This window comes from Orussus abietinus, unplaced genomic scaffold, assembly GCF_000612105.2.
Source record: "Orussus abietinus isolate OABI.00-Male unplaced genomic scaffold, Oabi_2.0 scaffold6, whole genome shotgun sequence".
In the NCBI taxonomy this organism is placed as follows: domain Eukaryota; kingdom Metazoa; phylum Arthropoda; class Insecta; order Hymenoptera; family Orussidae; genus Orussus; species Orussus abietinus.
The window spans coordinates 1,770,473-1,793,273 of NW_019396002.1; the positions used below are offsets into that span (position 1 = coordinate 1,770,473).

The 22,801-nt window shown below is 45.2% G+C and overlaps 3 protein-coding genes across 21 annotated transcripts in view; all 3 read right to left on the reverse strand.

Moving 5' to 3' along the window:
• LOC105704519 (histone acetyltransferase KAT6A) overlaps positions 1-760 on the reverse strand; it is a 32,209-nt gene extending 31,449 nt beyond the window's left edge. The window contains exon 1 of one of the 4 annotated variants that reach the window (XM_012433813.2): positions 448-760. The gene's annotated coding sequence lies outside the window, so the exon portion shown is untranslated. Of the gene's footprint in view, positions 1-373 lie in introns of all 4 variants that reach the window. The other 3 variants (XM_012433809.2, XM_012433810.2, XM_012433814.2) reach the window with 3 other exon arrangements.
• Positions 761-1,266: 506 nt separating this feature from the next.
• Positions 1,267-3,820, reverse strand: LOC105704484 (adenosine kinase 2). Its single transcript, XM_012433741.2, has 5 exons — positions 3,426-3,820; positions 2,795-3,002; positions 2,400-2,675; positions 1,911-2,319; positions 1,267-1,763 (listed from the first exon to the last, which is right to left on the reverse strand). The coding sequence occupies exons 1-5, from the start codon at positions 3,437-3,439 to the stop codon at positions 1,636-1,638; spliced, it is 1,035 nt and encodes a 344-aa protein (XP_012289164.1). The 5' UTR covers positions 3,440-3,820; the 3' UTR covers positions 1,267-1,635.
• An 84-nt stretch (positions 3,821-3,904) lies between these two features.
• Positions 3,905-22,779, reverse strand: LOC105704482 (RNA-binding protein lark). 16 transcript variants are annotated; one of them, XR_002762373.1, is made up of 9 exons: positions 22,692-22,779; positions 20,621-20,783; positions 19,716-20,261; positions 18,319-18,388; positions 18,114-18,213; positions 16,456-16,542; positions 14,161-14,208; positions 4,495-4,729; positions 3,905-4,395 (listed from the first exon to the last, which is right to left on the reverse strand). XR_002762373.1 is itself a non-coding variant. In XM_012433736.2 (7 exons), the coding sequence occupies exons 2-7, from the start codon at positions 20,762-20,764 to the stop codon at positions 6,507-6,509; spliced, it is 999 nt and encodes a 332-aa protein (XP_012289159.1). In that variant the 5' UTR covers positions 20,765-20,783; positions 22,692-22,779; the 3' UTR covers positions 6,348-6,506. The 16 variants fall into 16 exon arrangements, 7 of the variants coding, with proteins under 7 accessions (XP_012289159.1, XP_023290013.1, XP_023290011.1 ...); XR_002762372.1 differs by lacking the exon at positions 16,456-16,542; XR_002762374.1 differs by lacking the exon at positions 14,161-14,208.
• Positions 22,780-22,801: the final 22 nt, after the last annotated feature.

Genomic DNA, 22,801 nt, shown 5'->3' on the forward strand with positions numbered 1-22,801 from the left:
TTTATTGGGTGGAACATGATGAATTTAATGCACGTGAACTCGGGAGAATCGTGATTTACGAGTTAATTCCTCACGAGCTGTTCCCACTTACTCCTCCCTAAATTTACGGAATAAAAGAGCCCCTAAAATCGATATTTCTATTTATTATCCCTAAACTTAAAACGTTATTCATATCGCGTCTCGATTCTACAAATTCCTGAAAACTGACGTGATTTCGGAATCTCCAACATACGACAGGCCACACGTTGGGTGAAAGTCATACTTTGGTATACATAAGTCATCTATGAATAGCTGTGATTCATCGTATCGATTTCTGTGTGAACTCGGTTCCAACGTCTGAAAACTATCCAAAAGATATATAATACTCTATTACTTTACACGTCGGCGTGTCGTTCCCGCTTCAAGGATCTGACGCCTCAACGATATTGAAGAAAGGCGACGTCTTACATCAATTTCCTGTATCATCTTCCCTTTACACTGAATCGAGCACGACTCTATATTCCTCGTGGCCTTTTTTATCTCTGGAGTAGCAAAAAAAAAATTAAACAGGTTACGACGCAACACTTTGGGCGTGTATCGGAGCAGCATGAGACGTATCCAGAGCTGCGTACGGTCGGCGCACTGTCGTCGCCGATGACTCATGCGTGTTTGGACACATTCTGAGAGATGGCAGCACGTGTGCCGACACGAACCTTGTAGAGACGTCAAGTAGTGGTTTGTCCGTCCAATAAAAACCATTCGACTCGACTTTTTACGGCCGATCAGAAGGCCAGGCCACCAAGAAGAGCTATTAACAGAGATGAGTTGGGAGATTGCTCACGGACAGGATCGTGCGATCGCATCCTGTGCTGCCCTCTGATTTCGTACGTTAGCTTTCACCGGTTTTTGCCCCAAAGGGCGGCGCAACGAATTTCTGATAGGAGCTCGCGCACTCGCGACGGCGGTACCATCTACCAGTCGCCGTTGGCGGCTCACGTACTCGTGATGGTAATACCATGCGGCAGTTGACGGGGTGGCTTACCTACGCTTACCGACATTTCTCGCTTTTGATGGTAAGGGAAGAACACTCATGGCGCCCTCTTTGACTTTACCCTTCACTTATCTTATCTATTTTGTCCGCAAACGAAACAGGCTAAACTACACGTGGGTGCCCGAGAGTTGAGTTATACTTTATGTACAATTTTTATAAGCTACGAAAATTAATAACAAAATAATAATTAATAATTCTAAAGGTTTCGACTTCTAATTTGTAAAAAGTGCGATCAATTGAAAATAATGCATTTTCTTTAATTCGAGTTGTACTTTTTTTTCCCCTGTACAAATAAACGAACTTATTAATCAATTATATTTAAATTATGTAACTCCTGCAAAACGTGGGCATCTTTCCTTGGGTCCTCGTTACGACGATTATGCAAAACATCTGTATACACGCTATGCCAAAAGTATTGCATTTCTGAGCAAAGATATTATGATTCCTGATTGTACTTTGCACGCAATCGAAATCAGCGATGTTACAAAATTTGTATGTAACTCTAAGGATCAGGCTATGTGTAGTGTACATAACAAGATCAAATTAAAAGTAACCAGGTTATTTTAAGTACAAGAATTTACAGGATCCTACTAAGTTCTCCTTGATCATGGGGAAAAATTTGGCTTTCCCTCGTAAGTACATCCAGATCGTTGAATGATCAGGGTGGCAGCATAAATGCCACACTTCACGCACGTTTCTGTGTCTTTGCCTTGAAGAAGCTCAGCCAAAAACCCTGAAAGCGTCACAATTTGGACTTGTTAATTGCTAATTTTTCTTTTCAAAGAACATCAGTCAAAATCAAAAGATTTCCATATTACTCATATTCAGTTAATTTTTAATTTTCTGTACATCAATTAACTAAGGAAAATAATGTACCTACCACCAACAAAAGCATCGCCGGCACCGTTGGTATCGATAACGTTTTCTTCTGGTACCTTCTCGGCAGGGTATTCAACCACAGTATTTTCATGTGCAACGATGACAGGTTCAGCCCCTTGTGTGATAATCACTAGACGTTTTCTCTTCTTGTTTATTTTCTCCAGGTTCGCGATTTTTAGAGCAATATCTCTTCGGTCTGTTACACCTAAATCATTAGCTTTTGAAAATGCATCAGCTTCGGTTTCATTACCAAAAAGTATGTCAACATAAGGCAGTGCATCCCTCATGGGCTTCTTGTAAAACTCGCAGAGAAACGGAGCGCTTAAATTCATGGCAAAGATCTTATTCTCCTGGTAGGCATATTTGGCAACCATCTGTATCGTCTCTGGACTGACTGTCAAGAAAAATCCCTGGAGTGTAAAATTGTACGTTCTGACATTCGACACACAACCATTTACACATTCACCACGGACAGTAATTGCCTACTTACAGAAATGTAAATGTACTTGGCATCTTGAAGCAGCTTATGATTTTCTGCCTCCTGAATATGTGAAAGGGAGAAACAATTCGCTGCAGCTAGATTAGCACAAAGCGATCGCTCTTTTCCAGTTATCAGCACGGCACAGGTGCCTGTTGGTTCCTTATCTGTATATTGATACCGAACATTTATTCCACTGGTTCGAGCTCGCTCTTCCAAGATTTTTGAATACTTATCCCTCCCAACGCAGCCCATATACGTTGTAATGTTGGGTTTCTCCAGAAACCACTATATTAGAAATATTTATAAATAATATAGCAAATATAAAAAGCACCAGTAGTACAGTTAGCAATGAAACATAATCAAATATTAATCATTTAAACTCCTAATAAACATCTACAACTTACTTGTGCTACTCTCATGGTGTTTTGTACAGATCCACCCGCAATAAAGTCAGCTTTATACTGCTCGATAAGTTCGTCATAAAGTGGTTTGTGCCTCTCATTGGCGAGTATTGCATCGTTAGCTTTTAATCCATACTTTTTCAGAAAATCCTCGTCAACTGTGGCTGATATATCTAATAGTGGATTTCCTAATCCAAGTAGAAGACCCTCTCTGAAATATGTTCATTAGGGCTATAAATAAAGCAAGCTTCCGTGTCTCCTCCACCAGTTAATGCAAACTACAGCGTTAAATTGTTATTTACACCAGCAAATCTCGATTACATTCAATTTAATTCAATCAAACAGTGAATGTCTCGATGAAACCAAATAGGCCGATTAGTTTGAATAGGATTTAATTTATTGTACACGTGTGACATAAAGGTTGTTAGTACTGAGTCATAGTTTAACCGTGATAACAGCGGTCACAAAGTCGAGATAAGCGTTATAAAATGGGAAACAGATAAATCATCATACTTGGGTAAACTGGAAAAGGAAACATAACCTTCGAGCGGGTATTCTAAAGCCACCTTCAGTCATATTGCGAGGTTAGGATTATTCCCGGAGGGTTAAGATAATTGAAGATCGTTAATAGTACCGTAGTTCTGCCATTAGGTTCCAGTCTCAATCTTCTGCCGTAGTCTTTGATAAAAAATGTGCGTTTTACTAAGTGTAACCTATACTAGACTCCACCGACCAGCGGTTGCGTGCCAACTGATATTACATTCGAAACGGCACTTCGGGAGCTTCCCACATGGCGGATGATGCGCCAGTGGCAACGACCAATCACAACTTGGCACGAACAATTCCAGACCGCTCATTGGCCGATAACGCGTAACGTTCACGTCATAGCCAGAACTAAATATATACATTGCACAATCACTTTTTTTCTTACCGATTACGTACACTGCAACTTTAACGATCCCCTACAGATTATAACATTCTCGAAGATACAAACCATATCATTATTTCACATTCAATATAGACCAAAGAACCTGGTTATCAGCTTCAGTTCCCTTCGAAATACTTATAGCGCTTAGTTCTAAAGGTGATTACACAAAAGGAAGATAGTCTCAATCTTTTTTAAAAATATTTTTATTCCAGACTTACCAGAAGTCATACTTTCCTTCATTAACATTCTTACTACTTTTCCACCTCTCAAGTAAGGCCTCGATCCAGATTCCCGACGAGATAACAGAACCGCGCCCGACAAATTCGTGTAAGCACGTGGCGCCGCTACGTCATCCACGCGAACTTCACAGCCACGAGTGCGGTCGAAAACGTTAACCTCGACCTTACCGACTCGAGATTCTCAACAAAAGACCTCGACAGATATACTCCAGATACATTCCCCGCAACTTACCTCAAACTTCGACTCTTGCGATCACGCGCCACGACAAGCCCAAGAACAAAAAAAAATGAAAGAAAGAAAGTCGCGAAAAGAAATGAAAACCTATCTCTGAAAATCTCTCACGAGGCGAGTTGATTTATTTCGCCATCCTCTCGACCCCTCAGCCATAATTCGCTGGATTCTCTCAGCCACGAGGGTTCCCTCTCGAGCCCCAATCCTGAGGAATAAAAGAAACAAGAAAAGAGATTTTGGATACTCGGGAGGGTACTCGAGTTATCCTACGCTCTTAACAGGAGAGGTTTATTTTTTATCTCACCGAGGGCTGCTTGGCTCGTGTTTCTATACGAGGCTTACGTATGTCGACTGGTCCCGCCAGAGTTAATCCCGTGGATCGAGCGCCCTTTCTCGACCACCTCAGGACCCGCCCCGATCCTCGCCTCTCCCCTCGGCAGGATCTCTTCCTGGGAGGTTATATGGGAGTTCTCGTTGGACCTCTGGTCGTTCAATAGCGAGTAGAAGGTGAGAGCCCAGGCGCTCGCTGACCTCATGTCCTATCATCACACATCACCATTACAACAATGCATAACGAGCGCGTATGGATGCGTGCGATACATTTGTTTCGTATTTGTTTTTGGTTTTTTTTTTTTCGGGCGTGTTCTCGGTTTCTAGGTATTACTTTTCCCTCGTTCTCTCTCAGTTACGTATATCCGTGAACCACATCGGCGATAAAGGGCACGGCAGTCTGCGTTCCCGAGTCGGCGGATTCCGTAATTCCGTATCGAGGCCGGCGACTCCCAGCAACCGGCGGCCGTCGTCGACGTACGCGTCGCGCCGTTACTCCGTTCGTACGCATCCGTAAAGGACCCGATGGGGGGGACGGTGAATCGTCGGCGGCGGTATGCAAAGGAGGCTATGTAGACGATATGCAGAGTCCCGGCGTCGTTCTCGCTCCCCGAGTCGGCCAAGGGGCGGACCTATATATTCCGTAATCCCGGCGGCGTCCGATCCTGCTCTCCGCTTCCCGAGCCGGTTGAGAGGGGGCCACGACAAGGGACCGGGTCGTTCCGTATTTCCGCCCCCGACCTCCCCGAAGCGTGTCTGGCAGTCCTCCGAGTCACGGGGGGGCCCGGGGTCGAGAGTCGTCGGCGGGTCATCCGTAATTCGGGCGAGCGAACGTGAGAGAACCCGTCTCCGGGCCAGCGGCGTCCCGAGATCGACGAGGAGAGTCTGCGTTCCCGTCTTCGCTCCCGAGGCGGGTGAGGGACGGGCCAGGGCTGGGGACCGGACTATTTCGTAATTCCGACGCAACGATCAGTTTCGCTCTAATCGGCCCTCCATTCTCTACCATTCCTTTCGTTCACCGGCCCGGGAGTCCTCGTCGTCGGCGGCGGCGGCGGCGGGTGTTCCGTAATTCCGGGTGCGCGCGCAGCCACGTGCACGCGCGTAGGTTAGGTTACTCCTCTCTCTCTCGCCCAAGTCCCGTCCTCGGCGGCGTCCCACCGCGTACCTGCCTGGACACGTCCCGACGCGTCCGCGACGCACCTCGCGACGAGTCCTACGCATCCGTTCCCGCCGACTAGTCCAACATCGGTCCCGGACGTGTTTCCTCGACCTGTCCGCTCGACGTCCGAGAAGGGCTATGCGCCCGTCCGCTCTCTCTCTCTTTTGCCTTGCGCACGCTAAAGGAAAACCGGTCACTTTCTCTCCCACTCTCGTTCTTTCTTTCTCTCTCCCTTCGGCTCTTTCCGTCGCACGTTGACTCTAAGACGATATGCCTGCGAAAACCCTCGACATCACTCGGTGCGGCCGCCCTTGCGCGAAACCGGAAGCCGGATGTGGAAGACGTGTCTCGAGCCACGGAGAAGTTCCCCGGCGGCCTCCTGGCCCTTACACGGTTGCGATCAGTCAAAGTCCTTCCGAGCTCGCCTAACCATTGCAACGGCGTGTTCCCGCTCGACTACTGTTCTAAGATAATCGGGAGAAGTTTCAAGAGAACAAAGAAAAAAAATAAATAAAGACCCTCTCGTATTTTCATGACACTTTTTTTCTTTCTTTCCCTCTCTCGCGAGGAACGGACCGACGAGGCAAAATCAGCGATTTTGAATCAGCCTGTACGCGCACGCAAGGTAGAGACTTGACGCAACGGATATACAACAAGACGCAAGGAAATCTCTCGTACTCGCACGTGTGTTGACATTTATTAAAATAAGAATTTGCAAAACACAAGTGTTATCATGTCCAGGATATACAAACAAGTCAGAAGTAAGTTGAAAAGGAAACTGCACGGCATTTTTAATCGGCCTCTTTCTCTCGTATATAACTCTAGAGTTAGTAATCCACGTCCGTATATGCATGAAGCGTTTTATTCGCGCTGTACGCTAGCTCGTGCGCGACCACCTCATCAGCAGTGCCAACTGTTCTGAAAACATCAGTCACACAACCAACGGTTTTTAAGGTTATACTTCGAGGCAGATAAATACACGATCTCTCCTTTATGGGAATAATAAGTAAGAGTCATGTCCTAGCGGAATTACGGGAGGAAATGAATATCAAGGCGGACAAAGTTTATATGTACAATCTAAGTCAAAAAAGAGATGAAGAAAATTAAAACGGAGACCGTGTGACGGTATTCGGTGCGGACATTGTGGGTACACGGGGCGTCCCTGGCGGCGGACATTTGAACTTTTGTTACAGCTTAATAGTAAAAAAAAAAATGGAGAAACAATATACAGGGTGTTCCGATGCTCGAATCAGGTGCGAAGCGACATTCTGCGGGAAAAACCTAGACAAAAATGTATTTGCGATAATGCGCTACGACCGATAGTTTTCACTGTAAGGAGCTTTGAAGTAATGCCACTTAACTCGGTGAACAACGCTCAGACTTCATTCTCTCTACACGGAAAACCGTTGATCGCACCGAGAACGTATAAGAGACACTTTCGCCTCAGTTTCTCACGCAAAATTGATTTCCGCCCTGAACGTTTGCGATAATCAAGACATTCAGGAAGAATTTTCGTTAAAATTGAAACGCTCTAAGCCAGTGTTGCCAAGTCAGAGATTTTATACCCAGGTCTGGGTGGATTTAAGTAGTTTGGGGTGTAGTTTGGGGTATTACATATCTAGGGATTAATTGTGGGTGAAACCAGAAAAATCCCTCTGGCAGATCGGATAAATTTGGAATAATTAGTAGGTGGGTACGACATTTATCCCTTTGTGGTCCCATGTCGAGGCTGACTCGATAATTACAAAGCGATTTCAGAAACTAGAACCGCAAAGGGTTAATGTCATTCGATATCAATCTACACACAATTTTAAAGAACTTATTCTTTACAAAAAAAAAAAGATAGAATGCCGTTCAGTGCCTATATACGTATAGGTCTACCATCATTCCTCACTCTTAGCGTAGAAGACTTCTGAGCCGTTTAAAGGCGTCTTCTAACGATAAAAGTGAGATATGAGTATGGTATACTGAACAACGTTTAAAGACCTAGATTTATTTCGTAAAAAAAAGATGCAATTTATAAATACCTTTCTACAAATGGGTAGAAATGGAGCTCAATCTAGGGGGTATTTAATTCACGCGTCTGGCAACACTGCTCTCGACGGAAAAGGAGTGACCAAAAAAGGTAGCGGCGCCCCCTGGCGGCCGAGTCGTGCAACTTTCCGCACGATCGGATCATCCCCGACTTTTCTTTTTTTTTTTCCGTATCTCAAGCGACTCGACTTTTCTTACGAGGGAATCGTCCTCCGACCCATCCACGAATTACTATTCTCGGCTTGATCGACGACCCGACGAGTCGTTTCTCCTTTACGCGACTCGCCGAAGGGTGGAGGGGAAACGCGCGACACAGAGAGCGAGCGAAACAAACGAACATAAGAGAGAAAGAGAAATGCGCACAGAGTGAGAAAAAAAGTGACAGAGTGAAAAGGTTTCCGAAGGAAAAAACGTTTTCTTCGTGAGTTTGAAAGCTCCTTTATTATTCGTTCATTTATCGCCGAACCTAAGAGAGACATGTTAAGTGCCAGTGGGAACACCCCGACTGAGACACACCTCGCTGTAACTCTCGTTCCGTTAATTCATTCCGCAAGTTAAGCCACCGACGAAAGCGCGGGACAAACGCGGCGGATAAAAGGAGCGAAAGAAACGTCGTTAGCGTTCGTGGAGCGAAATAAAGAGATCGACCTTCCGGTTCCGCTATCGCGTCGTCGAATTATTTTATTTCCCGTTATTTCACGTAACCTGGCGTTTACGTCGCGTCGTAATATTTTATTAGTGCCTCTAATAAGGGGCGAAAACCCTCCGAGAAAAAAACCAAGTGAAAAATTAATATCTTTAGCTAGCTTCACGGGTGCAGGGATTCGACGCGCAGGCGCGCCATCCGGTGGCGTTACGCGGTACCAAATCCGATTTAAGTATCGTTCACGTTCGACTTGGTATGGGTTTAGCGTAGAACTAGCGTTTAACATAGAGGGTGTAGGTAGTGTAACATAGAGCGCCCTTCACGAGTCGATGGCTCAGGACAGACTAAAGATGAATTCTAACGAGTAGTTGCATTCGCTCGAAAAGACGGACAAGAAAGTTTGAGCATTGCAAACTTTTCCCGTTCCCCGCTACCGCTCATTTTTGCACTACCCCCACACTAATATTGTTTTCAACTTGGTTACACCTTACACTAATGTTGCACAGATATAGTACAAATGCATAGCGACACGGCATTGAATATTGTACACACTTTTCAAGTATTGTTTCCCCCTATGTGAACTTGCAACCATTAAAGGTATTTTTCAAAAATGAGAAAATGTTTGAATCTTCGCCTGAGTGACGAGACCGTTCTCGTGAATTATCGCAAGCATTTCTAATCATAAAAATGTTGGCGTCGCCGTTTTCACTTAGGTTTTTTTTTTTTTTAATCCAAGATCACTACAACGGTCGTAAAACAATAGCGAATCGAATGCAGACTACTAATTAATACCCCATCAAACCGGCACTGACTAATCGAACATAATTAGTGGCGATACTCTACACTAATGGTGCTCAGGGTAACCAGCTTAAAACGATATCGAGTCACTCGTGAACGATATTTTCATCATCCGCGGGAATTTCGAAAATCGCGTCTTTGAGATACACGCGCCTCCCCGGAGCCTTTTGCTAGCTCGACGACTTCCCTTCCTCTTAGCCCACCCACGACAGAAAAACGCCCAAAATCTCGAAACACTGGCCTGCTCTTTATCTCACCCCGACTGCAACTCGACACGATAAAGCAAAACCGCATCCACTCTCCAGATCGGCAAAAGAAAGAGAAAGAAATCGTCATCCAAACCCTGTCCTCCCACGTGACGCGCGGCGGGACTCAATCTCGAAGGTAAAAAAAGCGACGCTTCGACGCACATATTTTTCCATTGTCTAGAAAACTTCCTCCGTACATTAAGTAGTACAAGGAGACGTAACCCCAATAGTCGGATCCACATAAAGTGGCCCCAGAATCGGGAGCCAGGATCTCAGATTTTCGCTGATCTAACGATGCGAGCGCCACTTGCGGAAAGTGAAGGAACTCCAACCCTACCCGACCAAAACCTCTCCCATCGACGTAAATGACCTAAAATGCTTTTAATTTTGCAATTAAGTTACGCAAAGTGAAACGATAATCCACGGGTGATATACGGAATGTGATGTTTTAACGTGATAAAGATTAGCTGACGATATTCTAAATACCCACTGGCGGACGATAATTTTTAATTGCAAGAGATTCATTGAGGCGCTCTCGGCAATAGATCAGAAAAAATCTGAACATCTTGGATCCCTAAAGTGGGGACAATTTCAATACATGGTGTTGGATCTCCTTATACGACCTTCGTGGTGTTCCGTACCTCGTCCCGTTTCCGCGCGCGAGCGACGACTCGCAGGAAGCCATAGCGACGAGAACGCGGCGGGTGTTATGGATGTAGGATATATGGAGACCCCTCAGGCCAATCTAACCACAAAAGCAGCCAAACCGAGAGAGAGAAAGTGAGAGAAAGGATAGCCCATCTGTTCTCTCTTCCCTTTTCGCTGCCTTCACAGGAATACCAAGGGAATAGTCGAGTTTACGGGCTCCATGTATTCCACGCCCATGCGCGTTATTCGGGACGCCCCGACCGAATCGGGTTCTCCCAGGCGAAGATTCTCGATTTCCGAGGGAGTCGAAACCCCAGGAGCCCCAGGAGGTCGAGGGGACTCCTCCACGGCACGCGACCGAGTTCGGCTTTCCTTACACGGCGAGATTTCGCGTCTTCATTCTCCATGTCGGACGCACGCGCACGGTCAAGCTATTAGAGGTTGGTGCAAAAGTAATCGCGGTTTTTAACCCTTTAACCCTTTGTACGATACATCGTAAAATGAGCAAATCATTACTCTCCAATTTTTACTATTTCCCTGCAAAATTGGTATAATACATGTAAACGTAATCAAATATATAATTTTTAGGCAAATTTCTTCGTTGCAAAGGAACGATACACTGATAAGGGGCTACGTTAGGTTTCAGCGGGGGGGAAAAAAAAAGAAAAAAAAACTTTAAAAAATATCGATAGACAGACATGTAATATCAAAGTCACATGGCGTTGCGGAAGGTTGATAGATGGCGATTTAAGTCGTCGCGAAACTGATGACTGCACATATGACGCGTGCAGGATATATTTTCGGTAATGGAAAAATCTCTGTTAAAAGGTTACGAATTTACCGAAATAATCTTTGCACCACCCTAAAGCACAATTACGGTTAAGTTCTCGCGGTCGGACGGTAAAAGGGAACATGGAAGACGATAAGGGGCCGGGAATTGCCGCCCCTGGCGATCCGATTTCGGCCATGATAAAAAACGTCCCTGTTATCGCGCTCCACCCTGATCGCGAGGGGTACTCGACGAATTCCGCCTCGCGGACCTTCCCTTCGCAAACGTCCTCGAGTGTCAAAGGAAGAGAAACCAACACGCTGCGTAATTCTCTTGTCAATCTCACAAGTATATATTCTTATTACATATTCGTGGTTCTTTAATCCAGGCGGTACCTCACGTGGTCTCATAGGATCGCTACTATCGATAAACGTAGTTGCAAACGCGACGGGTCCTTAGCGGATGTAGAAATGAAAAACGGACACGGCAAGGGGATGGAGGAACAACGAAAGTAGGAAGAAGAGGAATAAAAACGGAAACGATAACCAACAAAAAATGAAAAAGAAGAAAAATTCGAAAGACGAGGATCAGGAGGGAATCGAACAGCTAAAGGGTGGGACTTACACACCAAAGGGGGGAGGGAGGTTACAACGCGCGCGCGCGCACGCACGCGTACGGTAAAGGCCGCGTTCTTTATCGTCAGTTACCAGCTAATTAATTGCTCGATTATCAAGTGGATTATTACTCCTTTACAGCTCGGCCTTCAACTTCTCTCGCGGCCCGGGCCCTTAAAAGGCCGGCTCTCTACACTTAGTAAAACGACGGTTTATTACGAGAGACACGTGTGCCAACTAACGCTACGATATATCATTAATAATTCTCGATCGCGAGCCATTGGGGATCGCGCTCGACCGATGCGTACCTTAACGACCTGACGTTCAAGTCCGTAAATTTAGATTCGCATGTACGAGGGGAATCGAAAGTTCGTGTGTCCGTGTGTGTATGTATACGTATATAATAAAGGTATTAAAAAAAGAAAAAGAAAGAAAGAAGAAAACGAAAAATGGCAAAACAAGAGAGAGAATCAAGAACCGAGACGAGGGGCGCGGAAAGAAGTCCGCTGTCTTAGAGAACTCGAGGAGAATCATTGTACGCGAGGATCCCACGGTCGAGTTTCTTCGAAGAAAGAAAAAAAAAACACCGGCCGAAGGGATCTTTGTCCAAAGAAGGAAGGTAAAAACAAAAATAAAGAATACAAAAATAAAAAGGGAAGCCGAGAAACCGCGGGGCGCGGATTCTTCCACGCGTCCCGGCTCGGCCACGTGGTCGAGGCGTCTAAAAGGTTTTCGGCCATAGAGTATATAGAAATGGAGAAGACGTTACTACACGTGTATACGTTCAAATGTCCGAAGGAGATTAGACAGAGTGGGAGACCTTCTCTCTAAACATCGCCGGAAGTATCTTGCGCTCAAAGAAGCCTTGAGGCAGGAGACTTAAGCAACATGATGCGCGGTGGAAAAAAAAAAAAAAAAAACGTGCAAAGAATTTCTATTTCCAATGGAAGATTTCCTCGGTAAGAACGTCCGTCAGCGTTTAGAGTGAGAAGAGACCTTTCTGTCCGATCTCCCCCGAACACCGCCACCCTTGCCCACCGCTTTTAAAAGCATCCTCCATTTCTACAAGTTCCATGCTTTCGGCGCGGCCGCCGGCCGAGCCACGTGGTCGAAACGTCAAACTGACGTTTGACCGAGAAGACGCGCGCGTAGAGCTATCACTCGCTGTCTCTCTCTCCCTATATATATACACATATACATAGAGGGTAGTCCTGTGAATGTCTCGTTCCTTCCGTGGTAATACAGTCGTCCGGTAATCTAAAGGGTTAATTTCGTGGAATCCTTGGGGGTGGTGAACCGTGTTTCCGCGATTGTCCGCGTGCATGTATACGTGTATGTGTTTTTGTGTGTGTGTATATATATATAGATTGAGCGTAAACTGCCGGCTAGGAGGACTCGTTCCGACGGCGATATTCTCATCGAGAGACCGGTAGGGCGGCGAGCGGCAGATCTCGTTTCTTCGCGCGTGCAGATCGACGGACGGCCAAGAGTTCTCTCTTTCTCGGTCCCGACGGGCTTCCTGCTAGCGACAGAGACCGACACAGACGGACGGAGACCGACGGCGGACCGATCCGAGCCCGACGCGACCGCTTTAGTATGGTGCGAACCGGCGCGACGGCGATGGCCCTCGTAATCCCGGTCTGCTAACCAAAATCATCACGATCAGTCAGGAAGAGCCACGATCGTCATTCGACGTCTATTAAATATATGATAGATATACAGGGCGAGCCGTCTAATACGCGAGCGCCGAAAGCGTTCCTCGACCCATCGACCTTACCAGAAATGGCGACTAATTCGAGCCCGCTCGATATCCCGGGGGGTGGAGGGCACGGCCAATGCGATTTTCAATAAAATTCCAAGGGAACTGAAAATACGCGTGCACACCCTCCGGGGTATCGAAGACATCTTGAACGCCAATATCTTCTGTAACGTCCACGGGGGAAAAAAAATACCTCCGACGCGGCTTTAGGTGACTAACCCTGTACATTTATTATAAATATATATATACATATATATCAGGCAGGATTAATGATATTCAATGATAGCACATGTGCAAATAAATGTAAAAATATATATATATACATATATGTATAGGTAAATGCACGTATGTGGTTGCGAATAGAGAACAGAGCAGATAGAGTGCAGCAGAAGAGGCAGACAGATACAACCGAGATGGGTTTCAACCATCGTTTGGGAAGAGTTGAAAAGAGTATCGAGGAAGCTTTGAGCTTTTGTCGATGTAAGTCACCGAAGGGAAATGACAATTGACTTTCTGTTTTCAGATTCCAGGCCGTGGCGAACTGCTTGGGACTTTTTCATCGAAGGCTTCGGTGAAAGACTGCGGGACACTGTACTTTGATTCGTGGTTGGAAACTCCTCGGAGAGGAAGATCCTCTCTCTGTGAAAACTGACAGATGGTTAAGCTTAATCTTTTCGAAGTGGATAAAGGCAATTCCATAGAAGAATGGAATATCCATACAAATCTCGTAACGTCTCTTTGGTGTCTTGTCCAGAAATATCAACGGAGCAAAGCCAATGCTAGGGGAATTGTGTTAGAGCGAAGAAGATGAAAATAGTCCTTCCAGAGAAGTCAACTTGAGTATTTGACACAGCGGAGGAGTTTCCAACGAAGCGAAGGACAGCGGAGGGTCGACTCGACTGCTCGTAAGGGATGTATCGGGGGCTTTGCTTAAAACTTTGCTCTCTTGGCAAGTTTCTACTTACCTACGCTCTTCGAACGAGTCTCGGCTGAAGTCCTCGTACATGCCTCTACTATAACAGCGGTACAATGAGTGAATCGGTTCTACCATTTTTGCATTGGAGAGATTATAACACCATACTAGCTCCCTTGTCCGAGGCTTAACTTTGTGAATTATTTCCAGTAATGCAAATTTTGCGTCGCGATGTTGCCTGATATGACCAGAAGCGAGAGGAATCAGGATCGGAGCTGGGATGTCATAGGAACTTCATCGGAGTACTCGATCGAAGGGATAAAAAATGAACTATTGATAATACATGATAAAATGAGACCAAAGAAAGTCTAATCTCATTCCCCTCCCCATAGGTACTTTTAACTTTTAAAAATATAAGATATTAAGACAGAATCGAACAGAAGGTAATTCGTTTCTCTTACACAACATTTATTTCTTTTAACTACTCTTCCATGAAACAAAATCTAATATACCTGACAAACCGTAGCCATCAAAAGGGACAGAAATCAAAGGAAAAAATGTGGCAGAGTGTACGCAGCCTTAAGTGGATATAACTGGCTTAAAGAACGTAGTTTATAATCTATCAACTTCATGTGTTCATCAAAGAGAATTGCATGCCTTTTCTACATACAAAGAGTTCCTTTGTACTTCAGAAAGGTGCTGTCATAAATCATCCTCAATGGAATGATAGAATATTTCAGCATCGGTATATAAACGCTCCCGTACATATGCGATCGCGTTTAGACAATGAATTAAAGAACAGCAGAGAATTATTCCAGCAAGTCGTAGTGCTCGCCGGAGGGATTGACATAATTCTTTTCTAACCTTGGAATATCTTGCTCGTCTCGCGACTTATTCGACGATATAACGCTTTAAAGTAAGAAAACTAACGTCTGCAAATCAGACTTAAGTAACTATTACGTATCAGTTGATGCGAGGTATATCGGAGCTAAAAGGAATGTGTGATGGAGTTCAAAGGGAGATACAATGGCTAATAATTTTTGTACTTGACCCTACAAACTGGACAGAAAAAAAGGATGATACTTGATTGAAAGACCCTGAAAAGTCTTTTCTAAATTATGGTATACAGGAGTCCAAGTCATACGAGGCAGACAACAGCGCGCTTAGGCCGGACTCAAAAACCCATGCGCCTTGGAAACTTTAAAATTATACCATTAGCTATAGACGCAAAGTAAGAATCTCCTAAATGCCTTCATTCACGAATCAAACTTCCAAATAAACTAAGCCCCTTGCGAAAGGGTTTCCCTCACAGCAGAGACCCTTCATCGAATGGACCGATAGCAAGACCCCCGAAGCCATTCAAGTTACTCCGAAAAGACCGGAGACTGACATCGACACTTTTGCAAAATTATAACAAAGGCATCAATGTAACAAATCCTTTCAACTTAAATAAATTATCGATTACGTTGACATGGTCATTGAATCGATCAGTCTTGGAACCACACTATATCCTTCCACTTTGGCAATCTAAAGTTTTTAATAGCACTTAAATACCATTTTTACATTCTATAAATGTTGAACTTTAACAAAATCCAAAACTTAGCTTCATTATTAGTTTTTGAGGTACTTATTACCTCTCTAGTTCTCAATTCTAAATGTCACGGTGCATCGTTCTGGGCAAAATCTTTTCTCATTTCTTCAAAACAATCGTTAATGAACACTCAAGAATTAAAAGAAGTAGAGTATATAAATTAAACATTACACTATAAACAAATTCATTAGGGAACAACATAAACTGAGAGTAACATGTACGATGACAAAATTTGAGGTTAACTGTCATTTCAGGGGACTCGTGCGGTTCCCTTACCAATTCAATTACCTTAATACAACATATTTCAGTGGATCTAGTATCCATCATCGACTCAAAAAGATAAGCAACTCTTCGGCGAGTCTAGTATCGATCAAAGTAGTTAGCGGTCATCATGAAAATCTCTTCTGTCGAGGCCTCCGTGCCACTCCGGGCTGAGCGATGCACATCGGAGGCAGAGCTTGAAACATGAAAAACGAGGAGGTGGAGCTTCGCAGGTGTTTCTACACTCTTAGTTAAGGCCACAGGACAAGAGAGTCTATGAACTCGGGCTACCCCTAGGAAAAGCAGTCGCCTCGTTCAAGGCACGAAGGCCCTCGGAGATCATCGCAGACACCATCATGGGCTCTTTCCCCCTTTCGTACACTAACTTTGCTGAGTTGCAGCGCAAAAGAGGGCTCCGATATATGCGTGGATATATCGTGGGAAGCGAACAAATCATTTTTTCTACTCCATTAACTAAATATAAAAGAGACTTACTCTTTCGTGACTTGAACGTCGATCCGGTACTGTTTCTTTAGGGTCGCCTGCGTTCATGGACAAAGTCGGTACGCAGCCTGAAGTTCACTGAAATTTAGAACGTACAAAAACGTCCGTAGATATAATGCGAGACCGAAGGAGAGTTCTTAGTCGACCAGAGGTGCTCTTTTCTGGTTAAGCTTGCATTTACCAATGGCAATCTATCGACTGGACGAGCTATCAGTGGGTCGATACTTCGAGACCCCGAACTATAGAGCGGGCTTCAGCTTTGATTTACATCCGTGCAATCATGCACGTGATGTCTAGTATGATGTTTTCCCTGATCTCCGTCAATATCTTCCATGAAATCATGAATTTTCTTTTCAATTATTGCAATCTCTCTTTTTATACTTGTAACTACTTTATAACTTGTACCAGTATGTTTCACTCCAGCAGATTTTTTATAATGTTAATTGTGCACCCAATTTTGATTGTAAAAAATGATGATACGCTAAACTTGCATAAAACGTGCCATCAAAAGTCTCCGATACAAAGTATCAAGCCACAGGCAGCTCGTCCAATCGATATTTCACCACCAACAGTCGCATTACCTCGCTGTCCTGACGGAAAAGTTTCACTCGTTCGCGCCCGTCGCGAGAAACGAAAAAATAAAAAAGACAACCAAAGGCAAGATTTTGAGAGACCGAAACACAACAAAGGAAAAAAAAAAGTAGAAGAATCACTGAATTTGCGCGCCAGAGGCGAGAGAATAATTCGTCACTGATTCGAATCACCAAAGCACTCCGTTGAGCCAGGCTCTGGACCCTCTACACAGCGAAAGGTGTCACGTCAAATTGCACAAGCAACAAGGGTGGGAGAACCATATCTCCACGAGTTGTGACTGTTTAGCAGAGAATAAACAAGGCATAAATAATTACAGGCTCACAGTGCCCACTTGCAAAAGTGACGATACTTCTCACTGTAAGATCGTGCATCACCGTTCCCCTAGGAAGAACAAGGCTTACAGTGGACTTCAAGAAAAAATACTCCGTTAAAAAATCGAAAAAAAGAAAAGCTCAGATCACACTCCGGGAAAAGAAAATATCAATGGAACCAGATCTCGTCGAAGCGTCTACAATTTTCTCAAAACCAAACCATCGTGGTGCACTAAATGTCTCTCCTCTATAGAAAAACTCGCGCACCTGCGGGAACCTCCCTGACCAGGAGAAGCAGCTCGACAGGGCCCACTGGGAAAACAAAGTATCACTCCGACTGCTCAACGCACCGTACCACTTGGCACACGTAACCTGTCACCTGTCACTTTTCACGGTTTACACAAACGCAGTTGTTCCTTTCCAACTCGTGGGAGGACGATCATGGCGAGCCAACCCAATTGTTCCTTGTGTAATTGGAGGAGAGCCTTAGGTGCGGAGTGCTCCGCTGCGGAGAGTCCAGATGGCGAAACAGAGTTCAGCCGATGAAAAGAAAATAAAATCAAGAAAAAGAGAGATCGTACAGAAAATGGGAGGACAAAGAGAAACAGAGAAAACTAGAGAATCAGAAGGTATGCCGCCGAGTCCCACCTCACCCCGATTCGCATGAGCCGTCGATCCAGCCAGGAACGTGTTCACAATGTTAAGTCGGGGGGCCACAGGGGACGATTCGTTCGATCTACTCACCTGAACCGGCCATTGTTTCCGCTCGGGGGTGGGGAACGCCGACTGAACATGCCGTACTCGTTGCCACGTGTGAACCCGGTGTCTCGCATGGATCCCATACCTAGAGCAGGCATAGGAGGCATTGGATCTCGGCTTGGAGGAAGTGGTGGCATTGCAAAGTCACGCCCGAGCATGGAAGTGCCCATGTCACGGGGTCCTGTCATACCCGTAAACCGCCTCTCGTAGAGGTCCCTGCTGTCCTCGAAGCCCCTCCTGTCGTAGTAGCTTTCGTACTCCTAGTGCACAAAATCAAAGGGCTTCGTTAGCGCGAGGAACGAGGCCCGACTACGACGATTGACCGCGATTTAATTTCAATACCGGCGTCACATTCTCAACCGGGAACGCCACACCAAAGGGACAGGAATACCGTGCCATCACAAAAGTTTTCCATTCAATTCTACTTTGGTTCGCGCGATAAGGCCCCGATAGGAAACTACTGCCCCCCTGTCCTCCCCTGTTGTAGCCATTGGAACAGGGATAATTCAGAGGAAAAACGAATTCAACTTTATCGTCGAAACGTCTCAATGGTATCCGTGCTTGGAGATTGGCAAGTTGTTTTCTATCAGAATATTTCAGGAATACCAAAGAGGAGGAAGAAGCGGTTCGATTTATTTATCGTTGAAACAGCCACGACTTACTCGTGTTGTACAACTCGTCGCCAAATGGATTTCTCGAGCAGGGATATTCGGAAATCGGGAAAACTGAGGGAAAGACTTTATGTTGCTCTTGGCAAACTAATCTCAAAACTTAAAGGCACTCGAGCATAGAGTCTGGGAAGTAAACGAGAACTAAAAACCATGCTGCGTCGAACGCTGCCTCCAAATTCTCCAACCGTCAGAATCACTAATCCAAGCATCAGCAACAGAAAGTGTCGAACAATTTACCAAAAGAAAAAAATCTAACCTAAAGGTCAAAAACTCAAGCGGTTGCCCTATCCGGCGATGGCTTATTCGTCTAAATAAAGTCTGAGTGAAAAGACGATTTATGTTCTTTACTGCAAAGTGTATTGTATCCTCCGTATTTATATATATATATAGATATATATTGATTCTTACAATGTTAATTACATAAGAACAATCATATGGGACCGCCTCAAAAAAGGAACCTAAGTAGTTTATTGTTATAACAAACACAGCGAGAGAGAAGATGAGAAAGAGAACGATACGAGAGAAATAGAGAGATAGAAAGAGAGACTTCACCAAAGAACGTCGACATTTATTGTTCGTTACACACTGCAAGTAGGTATCGACAGTCGATCGGCCTGTCGTCCGCAACGGCGTTCGAGTGTCCATCGACAGGCAGTCGGTCTGTCGTTAACTAGCTGACGATTGGGAGCTATCTTTCAGCGGATCCGATTAGGAAGCGACAGCCCAGATGGTTATTCTCGTTTTCCAGCTCGACGGTGGGAGACAGGGTTATCGGCAACAGTTAACAGAGGGAGTCGAGGCAGGCCGGAGCGACTCGGGGGTTGGTTTTTGGTCACACGTTCGAAAGGGGGTACGAGGCTTGGAAGGTGTTCCCGTCGATCGGTGATAACGCGTCGATAGAATATGGGATACTTACTCCGAAGCGGCCACCACCCATCAGCCTGTCCCGAAGGAAAGGTGGTGGCGGCGGCGGAGGGTACGGGTCGCGTCCGAACATTCGGTCCCTGAAGCCGTTCCTGTCGGGTCCCCCTCCCATTCCTCCCTTGGGGCATTCCTTCGACCAGTGGCCTCCTCGGCCGCATCGGTAGCACTGCTCAGGATCGCCCATCCCCGGCCTCTGTCGCACTCTGCTCGTGGAGATCTGAACCTTCATTGGTTGGCCGTCCACGATCTGTCCGTTGAGCTCCTTGATCGCGTCGTTCACGTCGCCCGTTGCCTCTAGGTGGACGAAACCGTAGTTCCTGACGATGTCGCACTCGACGACCGTTCCGTACTTCGCGAAGAGCTCGCGCACCTGCGGAGCCTTTGTATTGTCCGTCAGGTTGCCAACAAAGATCTTGGTCGTCGGAGTGTTGGGGCCTTTGCGGCTCTTTGCAGCCTCGCACTTGATTGGCTGGCCGTGCACCATGTGGCCATTCAAATTCTGAATAGCACTGCGTCCAGCTTCTTCGTTTTCCATGTGCTGGACAAGTCAAAGAACACTGTGTTAAGTTATATACAAGTTTCATTTAAGCCGCGAGTTCTTGTTTCTTTCCTTTTTTTTTTCTACTAGAAAATTTACAACAAACCAAACCTTAAGAGATCATTGCTACTCAGAAGGGATGCATATATACTTTGGAATCATACCTTACAATTGGAAGATGAATCATGGTCAATACAGATAAAATTATGAATAAATTAGAAATTATATATTTGGGGCAGGTTAGATTTTCTCCAAAAGAAAAGTCAGGGCAATACCATTAAATGGAGATGTCAAACAGTTAGGGAGAGATATATATCTATGAGATTTCAGATTGTTATAAGCACCACCAGGACACTTACCACAAAACCATAGTTTTTGACGACGTCACACTCCACCACCTTCCCATACTTTTCGAACAGCGGTTTGATGTCTGCATTTGATGTCTTATCGGCTAAATTGCCAATGAAGATCTTGAATGTGCCCACGCTACTAAAACCCGGCATTTTCAGCTCGTCTTAGAACCTGTAAAAATACACAATTCAATATTAAAATCATGCTTTACCTTTTGTAAATACATGTAAATGCCAAATAATTAGTACGATCGAAAACAATATTTTGAACGAAGCCTCAGCTTCGACCTTCTCTGAAAAATAAACATCTCCCAATCAGAAACTCAACGTTACAACTTCTGTTGGACATAATCTTAAAGAAGCACTATTAATATTAATTTCCAACCCAACAATAAAAAAAATCACTTATTAAAGAAGAATAGTCATAAATACTCATAAATACTCATAGAAATTGCCCGAATTCGCCGAGTCGTCAATCTATGACAACAAAACAGTTACTGGAATAATAGCAATAAAATTCCTGAAATTCGCAAGCGAGAAAGAGACAGAGACGCCTCCCGAGCACAATGGCGGCGGCCCAAGGACTTTCTCCGTTCTGGGCGCATGTCGAAATTTCGCCGCCAGACCGTCCAACCTATTCCCTCGATGCGAATTTCCCTCAAAAATAGTTTGTGGATCGTGCAAGGCCGTGTTTCTCGCGATTTTACAAGCAACGAAAGGGTACGAAACTCTGGAAAGTTCGAAAACCCAGAGGGACGCCGTCTCCTCCCGAGACCCGCCGCGGAGCGACGCGACCGCGCAAAACGAAGCCCGGGCTCCCGTAATTCCTCTTTTCGAATTCTTAGAGGTTAACATCGTAGTTACGGAATAATTCTGTATAAAAATCTTACCAGAATTTTAACGAAGACAGGGCGAAACCTTTCAATGCGCGGACACCGGCTCAAGCTCACCGGACAGGAAGGACGGACGTCGCGTAATGGCGTCCGTCTGGTGAGCGAGGGGAGCCGAATGGCTTCCCTTTCTCTTGGGGCCGAGCGCCGAGCGCTCCTATTGGTCGGTCTAGGCGAAACAGCCGGCCGCGCGCGAATCACGAGCCGTCGGAAATTTCCATCGAGTGGTAACACTATTCGAATGGGTTTACGAGGTCGCCTAATGCGAGTCCCCCAACAGGCCTATCGAAAGACCGTACTGTCTCTCTTGCATTCAATCCAGGCGAAGAAGTGCAACGAAGACGCGTTTGTTAGAAATATCCGCACGGTCTCTCGACTATCCTGCGCCTCACCTCCGACGTTTGACCAACGTCACGGTGGTTTGTATGAAACTTGCTGACGCGTGAAAACAAGATGGCTACCCACCTCGCTCTGGTCCGGCGTGGCGCGGATAACTCGATTTTATTCCTTATCGCATTAAATAATATCACGGCAGTTCCTTCTGATTCGATTATTAGGAATAAATTACGGATTGAGATCGTCTGATAGAATAAGGCCAACGGTAAAGTTCGGATTCAATAGGAAGTTCTACGACGCAATAACGTGCAACTAACACATGGACGCACCCTAGTGTACTTATCGACCACTTCATACGCCGTGTTACCTGTATACACATACCCATATACACGAATCATCCACTCTCCGTACACGTAGCTATATACTTGAAAGTTAATCCTTGCTTCTTGTAATAAACCGTTAAAACATGACAAAATAACTCTTTAAACTATGTAAAGTTGACTAATTCGAAAATTTAGGGCATGAATGGATCGCGCGCCAAAACATCATGCTTTCGTTTGGCATTAATAATCGTTTGATGCTCCTAATTTTAGGTTCCGTCAGTAGATCACGGGTATATTCGTTGTGACGGAAGAAAATTGAAAGTAATCGATCTGGGCGAAAAATGAATAATTCAGATACGAGTGGTCAAGGATGGGAGTAAACGCGCAATGGCGCGTCAGCTTGCCTACTCGATATTATAACCAGATTTTAACCTGAGATTTCGTCGGCGTGCTACTAGTATTCCACCATAATAAAGCCTTAACCTGTTCCCAAGACTTATGATAATAATTTTAGAAAGAATTTGTACTCACCAAGTCAGTATTTCCGTAAAACGACGCGATTCGACACGACGCGAACCGACACGTTTCCCGCGATAAAAAATGGCGGACCGAAACAGGCCGGGAGCGCGAGCGGCGTCTTC

What these genes read in the sequence shown, in the direction of transcription:
- LOC105704484 (XM_012433741.2), bottom strand. An exon ending in ACACCATGAGAGTAGCACAA is followed by an intron (nt 2,676 to 2,794) that starts GTAAGTTGTAGA and finishes TTTCTAATATAG; the next exon opens with TGGTTTCTGGAGAAACCCAA. An exon ending in CCAAGTACATTTACATTTCT is followed by an intron (nt 2,320 to 2,399) that starts GTAAGTAGGCAA and finishes TTTACACTCCAG; the next exon opens with GGATTTTTCTTGACAGTCAG.
- LOC105704482 (XM_023434243.1), bottom strand. Translation starts at nt 20,764, where the DNA reads ATGCCGGGTTTTAGTAGCGTGGGCACATTCAAGATCTTCATTGGCAAT. An exon ending in TGGGTGGTGGCCGCTTCGGA is followed by an intron (nt 18,389 to 19,715) that starts GTAAGTATCCCA and finishes TTTGTGCACTAG; the next exon opens with GAGTACGAAAGCTACTACGA. An exon ending in GACTCGTTCGAAGAGCGTAG is followed by an intron (nt 6,598 to 14,160) that starts GTAAGTAGAAAC and finishes TGATGTTTTCAG; the next exon opens with AACAGTTGGCACTGCTGATG.